The 9,268-nt window shown below is 33.0% G+C and overlaps 1 protein-coding gene across 1 annotated transcript in view; it reads right to left on the bottom strand.

Moving 5' to 3' along the window:
• The window catches only part of PRKACB (protein kinase cAMP-activated catalytic subunit beta), a 36,726-nt gene extending 28,345 nt beyond the window's left edge, over positions 1-8,381 (bottom strand). The window contains 2 exon segments of the mRNA XM_027873975.1: positions 965-1,026; positions 8,124-8,381. Coding sequence (XP_027729776.1) covers positions 965-1,026; positions 8,124-8,310 — 249 coding nt within the window. The 5' untranslated portion in view covers positions 8,311-8,381.
• Positions 8,382-9,268: the final 887 nt, after the last annotated feature.

The following is a 9,268-nucleotide window of genomic DNA, read 5'->3' on the forward strand; positions in this document are numbered from 1 at the left end:
CTATTTCTCAACGGCTAATGCAGCATTTTACCTGCCTAAAAACCTTTAGTACAAAAATTTTGTACAAAATATTCATTTCTGCCAGGTCTTCCTTTTTTCCCCCTGCTCAAAGTATTCCCTATCTCCTACAGTATTTCTCTGTTATATGTTTTAAATAGTGTTTGCAATTATTAGTATGACTGCATTTTAAATTATAAGTGATACCCCCAAAACCTTGGCAGGGATTATAAAATTACTATGATTATTTAGAATTAAATATTCCTTAGTAGAAAGATTTCTTAAATATTTAAAGTTCAATGTTACAAAAAGTCCTTCAAAATTCATTTTACAGCCAAAATCTCCACCTTCTTCTTTAGTTCCCCAAAGAATTAAAATTTTATAAAAGAAAAAAATCTTTTAAAAGTTATTCTTAATCTTATCTTTCAAAATTCAATTCCAGCATATATTTGTTCCATGTCTAAACTATCTAAGACACTGTGCTTAGATAATGAGAATAGAAAAACAAAACACATCTAAATTCATCTTTTTACCAATAAAATTGAGTTTATAAAGTAATCCTTATTCAACTGGTATGATGGCAGATACTAATAATGATTATATTTTTTAAACTATATACCATTTACACTTCTAGACAATAGTACTTAACATTGCTGGTATTTGAGAATAATAATTATCAAATATTTATATTATGACTACTATTAGAAGCATCATGGCATATTAAAAAGCTGGCAAAATTAAATTTTCTTCAAAATTTATAAAAATAAGTAGCATCTACATTTGTTCAAAGTTGCATGATCCATATTGCAAACTTCAATTCACCATTTTTTCACTTTAAGCATTTAAACATATCATAATCATTGCTGTATTAACAAAAGTTCTTAAGTTGGTTTATCATTTCAGGAAATAATCAGGCCTTCATTTTCTCTAAGATTTTAAAGTCATAGAAAATTTTTAAATTGTTTACCTGGGTAGGATTTTCCCATTTCCTCAAGAATTCTTCCTTGGCCTTGGACAGGAAGTCTCTCACTGAAAATGGAGAAAATGCATTTTTTTTTTTGCTAACTGTGTATCACAATTGTTTGAAATAATTACCTAATGTTGATTATGTCTACTATGATAACTGTGTCAAAAAGCATGCATCTCAGAAACACAAGACAATGATTTACTCCTTCTAAATATGAAGCAAGCACTGCTATTGGGCCCATTTTTTTAAAAAATTATTCTAAAATATCATTCTATGAAAATCACTTTGACAATTCCAAATCTAATAGCACATCAACAATGATATCCCTGCAAACAGAGTCGAAGGTGATGTTAAATGTTTCATACCAACACAAGACAAAATAACTATTACATGTAAACATCTATTAATTTCATTAATATCCGTCCTGATAACAGCTGTGGATGATATTCTGTTGTTTTAAATCACCTTTAACAAAAGTCTGTTTGCAAGTATAAGTACTGAGGGCAGACCATCATAGAAAGCATAGGACCACAACAGCACAACACAATATAGAGGCCTGCAGTCAGAGAAAACACTTTTCTGTTCAATTCTAATACATGAATTTACAGCAAGCACTTTTTTTTCCAGCCAAAGACAAGGTTTATTAGAACATCCGCCATATTGGGCAGACTCTTAAGGAGTCTGAAGATTAGTAAGCTATTGGCTAGATTATAAGAATCTGAGCCCAGTAAGCACTTTAAAAAAGTACACAAAGGCACATTAATTTGAGACCAAATTGCTTAATATTTATATAAGAGTAACAAGTTCTTCGTTTGTTTCCATTTTGGGGGATTCAATTTTAATAAATTGCATTTAGAGTGTTTTTTTGTTTTGCTAGGCCATGCCAAAAAGTGATTAACAAGCAGTAGTTATTTGCAGATAATTATTTTAGGTGTTTAAAAGTAACTGATTAGAAAACATCTCTCAAGATTAAAAAAAAAAAGCTAACAGTATTAACAAACAGCGCAAAATAGGCAGTGGGAAACATAAAGCTTGGCTATACAGAAAGTGGGTATTATAGTATATAGAATGTGAATCATTCTTTTCTCCAATAAGTGCATATTTTAGTATCCAAATGGTAAGGCAGATTAGCACCTACTCCCTAATATGATGCCTTTGTTTTAAAAAATGTGTCTTAAAAACAATTTTCCAAAAGTGACTTTCCTTCATTTATCTCAATAAAGGCACAATGCAATTTAATGATTGTTCAATGAAAAAAGAGAATAACACAGTCAGACCTATGCCTTAATTTTGGAACTTCTAAGTTTCCTCTATTTTTATCCTCCCAGTCCTTAGGTTCATTTTTTCTTTTTCACCTTCCATATCCAATCCATGATCAAGTTTTCTTAGTTCTATTTCTCCATCTCTCATTACCATCCCTTTTCTACTCACATGGAGGACATGGAGAAATAGAAGTGACAAGACTGGACAAGATAAATGTGGATTATATACAGATTTTTCTTGAATGTGAGTCAGAGAGAAACCAGAGGAAGGGAAAAAGAACACTTTTTTTCAGGTAATAACAAACTACCCTCCTGCCTCCACCAATGCCAAAATCTCTAAAGAGCTACCTTATGTGCCAAATGTGTGACTATTACTTCCAAGATCTAGCTAGAAAGTATACAATCATTATAGGGGACCAACAAGACCTCAATCTGCAAATTATATTATCTTCTTAGAGATTTGCCTGGGGCGTTGAGAGTTAAAATGTTTGCCCAGGGACATATAGCCTGTATATGTTAGCCTTGAACTCAGGTCTTCTTGACTCCAAGCCCAGCTCTCTATTCATTATACCATGCTGTGTCTTGTACATGTGGATATCTATTCTAAAATTGCAGGTTTGGTTTTAAATGTATAATTTAATGCTCTATTCTATTATGGAATAGACTATACAAATTTTTTTTTTAAAGAAACAGCTTAGGTTATAAAACCAAATAGGAGATTAATTATCCCATTTAAAGCATTAGTGGGTTATTATTTCTCTCTAAAGATTGTTCTGAAAATTCTTAATCAAAGAAATCAGAGAAACAATTTTATCTGAATTTCAATTTCTCTTCTAACCAAAGCTAGAAATGTTCATAGGATCATGCTTAGAGCTAGAAGGAATCATCGTGATCACTTATTATCAATCCCTTCATTTTAAAGATGAGGAAAGTGAGGCCCAAAGAGCAGAAATGACTTGCCCAAGGTGACACAGGTGGGAAGTAGCAGAACCATCATTTGAAGCCATGTCCTCTGGCTCCAAATAGAGCATCCTCTTAACTATACTCCCCTGTCTCCAAGTATCCCAATAAAGTCTTCATCTATACCTTATCTCAAGGCTGGCTAGTATGTTTGTTTTTTATATCATTGCAAATGAAAATCTTAAGTGTTGGGATCCATAAAAGTATTCAAATGACAATAACCTGATTATTTTTAGGAGCCAGGTGCAAGAAAATAAATCTTCTCCTCTAATTTCATGGCTTTTATTCATTGATTTATAAGAGTATTTATATGAAAGCCTTAAAATGGCACATTAAAACCCAATGAAAGAAAAATGAGGAACTTACATATTAACATTGGCTCCTGATAGTGGGCTCTTCATATTTTCCAGTTTTTACAAGACTTTTATTTAGCTTCTCTAAGTGAATGATCACAAAAGCCTCAACACACCTTTTAATTTAATGTAGTACTGGTCTTAGTCTCCCTCTGGAAAGGAAAGGCTTTTCCCTTCATATCTAAATGTGCTTTAATAAATAAGTGAAGAGTTACCATTCATGCTGAAAACCAGTCTTTCTAAAACACTTCGCTTATAATAACCATCTAACAGTATTGTGAGTTATGTTAATCTCTAGAGGTAGAAGCACTGATCCTGTAAACACATTGAAGCCACACCGAAATGGAAAAAAGGCTTTTCTTCCTTAAGAAAACTTCTGGAAGGAAAGCCCAACTAACCAACCCAAGATGCCACTAGCTAACACCAGAGAGGAGCCAAGACGTGCATGGATGGTTTTGTCTATTACGCTCTCATCTAGACATCCTCTCCTCTTGCATATACCACCACTACAACAGCAATTTAAAATGGCAGAGAGGAAAAAAAAAAGTTTAAACGCCAGCGTGTTTAAGATGTTCTCGGTTATACCTAGCATGAATTGTTACCATGGCAACATTAGACCAGAATTATCAGTTCACTTATAACCAATAAGTTTCTCAAAACCTTTAATCAATCCAAACACATAGGATTCTCCTCTATGTTTCTGGTGTTAGATGATTTTAAATGTACCCTCATATGTCATTTCCAGTGCTCATCTGGCAGTAATACTCCTTACAGCTCTCCAAGATATAAAAGTTTATTTATGAATTACAGTTTCTCAAGCACAGAGTTTATTTCTTGATTCCATCCTGAATTTGGATAAAGTCAAACAAAACGACTTGTTCTAAATACCCTTCAATTACACTCTGATCTTATTGCTACCAGCCAATCTCATAGATGCTAAAATGCTGCCCTGTTGGCAGTGACTATTGCAATGAATCTTATTACCAGACTAGCAATAGTTTTTATTTTTCATGGGCCAGGATGAAAGGGAGCTGCATTGCATAGTACGGCTAAGATAAACTACCCAAGCTTGCTATACTTTGAAAGTGACAAAAAATGTAACATTAAATATACCCACATTTAAAAAGGAAACATACTAACATTTCTAAACTTCTATTAAATTCAGTATTACAAGTGCCGCTAAGCTTCTTGCCCCTTAAAACTGGTTTTATCCTGGCTTGCTGATCATGAGAATCTTCAAGTGGCCATTAAGAAGACAAAAACCAGAGGCTACTGGTAATACTCGAAGACTTATAATGTGTTTTTCAGATTCTACTGGTAAGATGTCAGAGGTGTTAGCAAATCACATTAACTACTCTGGACACTAGTGGAAACAACAACATCAAATTGTTGAGTAATTTGGGTTCAAAATCCAGCCCTGCCATCTACTGTCTGTATGACCTTGGGCAAGTCATTCACTTTCTATGTGTTTTCATTTCCTTGCCTACCAAAAGCAAATACTCTTAAACCTATGTAACTCATTTTGGCAAGTAATCATATACTATTTTTTGTTCTTTAAACTTTTCACAATGTGTATGCCTTACTGATTTCCCAAATGAATTGTCAAATTAAAAATATATATTTTTATATAAACCAAGTAATCATCTTAAGAACTCAGTGCTTCTGGAATAGTCATTATACAAGTCAGCATAACTATACTCTTTTGAGAAAGAGGTTCATTGTAAGACTTATAGAGCAAAGAACAGATACAATGTGATTTTTAAATTAAAATTTAAAAGTCAAAATAGAACAAACAGAGTGAGTTTTTAAGTGCCACAAAAGATAGCATTTTTGAGTTGGCTTCATAAAAAGAATTAGACCAATACATCACTATATCATTTCAATCGTAGGGTCTACAGTAGTTATTTTCCTGATTTTTTGACGGAGCCAGAGCAAATAGAGGTATTCCATGTGCCCAGGGGGTAGTCAATAAGGAGGCTACTTTTCTGGTAATGTTCTAGAAAGGGTATCAATTAAAATGACTCTAAGAAACTTCTGACATGGTGCCAGATAAATGGGGCGTATTAAAAGATATAAAGAGTTCATGCCCCGCCCCCCTTATCTGTATCACTGAGTAGGAATCAACTTCCTGCTACTAGATAGTTGCAAATCAAAAACACCAAACCCATTTCCAAAGACTATCTATATCGATGTCACCTTAGAAGCAAAAAATAATGGAGGTAAATCTGGTTGAATGGTACCTTAGGTCTACCTTATAGTCAACAGACTTACTCAATAGCTCACAATCTCATTTGTTTGATGCTATACACGCCAGCCTCTTTGCTTAGTGAATTTCTTAAACTAGCACTTTAGAAACAATTATATTCACCAAATTATCATCAGTGTACATGACATTCCATTTCCTTGTCAAACAAGTTATGCAAGTAAATGCTTCCTACATCTAAGAAGAATGCAGCTTGTATGCAAACAGTGCCTATTCTAAGGATGTTAATAAGCCAACACTCATTTTATTAAAGAAATGAAGGAAGGCTGCCATTTAAATATTTTTCTACTTCACTATTGTATAATATGAACCTTTACAATCTTTAAATAATGAAGATAATTTATCTGTTTAGTAGTTTCTCCTCTATATCATAAATCAATAATTTCTTTAACACTTAAAGTACTATTAGTATACTTTTCTTTGTAATGCACATCCTAACACATTTTTGTTCCTGCATGTTTGATGGTCATCTAAAAATAAAGGGATAATCAAATAAGGAGATTATTTGATTAATAAAACTCCATTGTTCTTGAACCATGAGGTCTATTTATTCACCACTGAGACTTCTTGAATACTAATACCTTTTAGGTTTGCACTTTTATAGCCAAAAAGATTCTACTTACATAAGCTTATAAATTTATACTAAGGCTAAGTGTTAACAGCATCTTTTTCATGAGGTAACAAGTTATATTCACACCCCATTTAGAGGTCTTTTGCTCATGACATTGTCCCACTCCTAAATTTCTGTAGCTATTACTAAAGAAACTCATTCATCAAAAATGTGTAAGTCCAAATCCTAGCAATTAAAGTACTATTAGATTATTAGACCTTTATAAAGAATAATAATTATTTCTAAAGCAGCTTAAGAGAGTAAGGAAATAGACCACAGCAGGTCATGTGGGTGAAACTTCTGTTACAGGGAGCCTTTTAATTGATTTTAATTAATTCGTTGTGTAAACAGAACTATTCACTTACTCTGAAATTGGGTCTGAGTTTCCTCCACTAAAATGCAGAGCTACTATTAGCTATATAGTGGTGCCTCCTTAAAGATGATCAAGACACTTTAAGTGAAAACAATGAATGGTCTTTACACCAATATACCTTACATAAATTTCCCTTTTATATCTCTTAATATCTTGACAGGAGGTATAACATTTTTGAAATGCATATGTTTATACCATCTCTATCCAACCTATGAAAGAAGAGAAGTCAAATAGACCTAGTATACTCAGATGAAGCATTTTATTTTAAATTGTAGCTTTTTTTCCCCTTAACTCCTGGGTTAGTGATAGGCATTCATAACTTCTCTGTGATTTGTCATCTTAGGTATTTTCCTAGGCCACTGAGAGGTTAAATGAGTTGCCCAGGGTCACTCTACGAGTAAGTATGTCAGAGGAAAGGCATATGTCCTTAACTGATATAAACCAAAAAGGACAAACTCAGCACTGAATGAGTAGTTTGATGATCAATTAATAAATCCATTAAAGGGTACAAGATAATCTGGAGTATTCCATTTTCTATCCAATCAAAGAAGCTAATCAAACAATTTAGGGGAGAGCCTAAGGTGAGATGGAATTTAGAGGAGATGCTCCTATTTTTACATAATTTTTAAATAAAAGGACAAAGTTCCCAAAGATAGTTTGATTTCATGTTTTAGAAAAAATATAATCTAAACACTTCAATATGACCTGGAGAATATCTGATGTATGAATCAAAATAATTATGATCATTTTGTTATAAAATTCTAGGCTTTGATTAGCCAGAAATTACAGATTATACAAAAGCATTGAAAAGTTATAGAAGACAATTAAATGTATAATTCTATAAGCAAAATTTTAAGTAAAACAATAACATGAACCTTTTAACTTTGTAGAATCCTGCTTACAATGCTGAAATGACTTTCACAAACTGCAATCCAAACGAAAACATTGTCATTCTTATAACAGAACCCTTCAATTAAAAATATAATCAATTTCCACAACATGTGAGGCTTAGTACCTCCAAGGACTTAAAGCGAATTATTTTTAATCTAGTCATTTTTATCTGAAACTAAAGAATTCGTAGACACCACCAGGGCTAACAAAACACCATGATAAAGCCTATCTGCTGATGATCAAGAAAAATAAAACTGCACGAGTTAAGAAGTAATATGGGAGTAGCTTCAACTTGAGCTCACAAAATGTCCTTCTACGAAGGAAGAAGTAGTTATAAGCCAGAAAAAGCCTCCAACAACATGCTGTTCTTTAGATCAAATTCAATCATTAACTTCTCAAAGCTTCTGTTAGTTATCTCAAATTGAAGGCTACCAGAGGAAGACTTACTTGATCTGTCCCATAAGGCAGTGTACTCAGAGAAATGAAGGCTGTCATTTTCCAGAGCTGTTTTCAGATCATGGGCTGTACCCTTAGTCTGTCTATGAAACAATCGGCTAGCAAAACCTTCAAGTTTTTGAAGAGTAGTGGTAGTCCCTGTGCACTGGTTACAAGGCAGCTCCCTCCTAGCTGCCATTCACCTATATAAGACTTTTCAATACCAGAGACGATGGCCAGAAGAAGCTCAATAACTTCTAACATCGAAACTAAGAGCTATGTAAGTATCAAACTTCCTGTTTGCAGGGTATTCAAACCACTACTGCTGTTCTGTTTCCTGTTGTATCAAACAGCACATTTCTGAGCTTCACTTAGTAAAACATTCTCATTTCATCTCAACTAAAAGGTGGTGATTTAAAAAAAACAATACCTTGTAATATCTGCCTTAAAAGCCCTGACTTTAATAGCCTTTTAATGTAAAAACATCCAATAATGAGATCAATAAACATAAAGGCATTTTATATATGATAGTCTAAAAAAAAGCCAATTAAATAAAAATTTTTTAAAAATAAACATATTACAATCTATGCAGAGAATTGAAAGTCAATAAAACAACCAACTAGACCAAATTAAAAAGGCAATCTTGGTGCTAATATCTATTACCAGGAAATCTAGTTAAAAAAAAAGAATTTAAGCATCATTCTCCTTTCTAATGACGTTATAAATACTTAGCAACTTCCAGTAACCTTCAGTTCCTTATCTGTCTCAGTAAAGTACTATTTCACTAAATTTAAATTTTATCATCTATGATCAGAAAACATGGGCACCCTGTAGTATTTAATGACTATCTTGTGAGCAAGGTGCAACAGATCTCTCTTTGTACAATGTTGAGTTGGCAAATTCTAACTTGGGCTATTTTAGAAGGCAACAAACTCAAGGGAGAGATTCTCTTAAATATACCTTATTCCAGATTTCCTACCATCTGCCTAAGTGACAGATACAACAAAGGTGAACAACTGCCTAAGCTATCAGCAAATTTGGGAAACATAAGAAACTAACAGGAGATACCATGACTAATGAATGGTGCTAATTGTATACTCTGTGAAATAGATTAAATAAAATCATCCATCTAAAAAATTTAGAAGATGCAGCTTCCT

Source organism: Vombatus ursinus, unplaced genomic scaffold (assembly GCF_900497805.2).
Source record: "Vombatus ursinus unplaced genomic scaffold, bare-nosed wombat genome assembly UNPS02014803.1, whole genome shotgun sequence".
NCBI lineage: Eukaryota > Metazoa > Chordata > Mammalia > Diprotodontia > Vombatidae > Vombatus > Vombatus ursinus.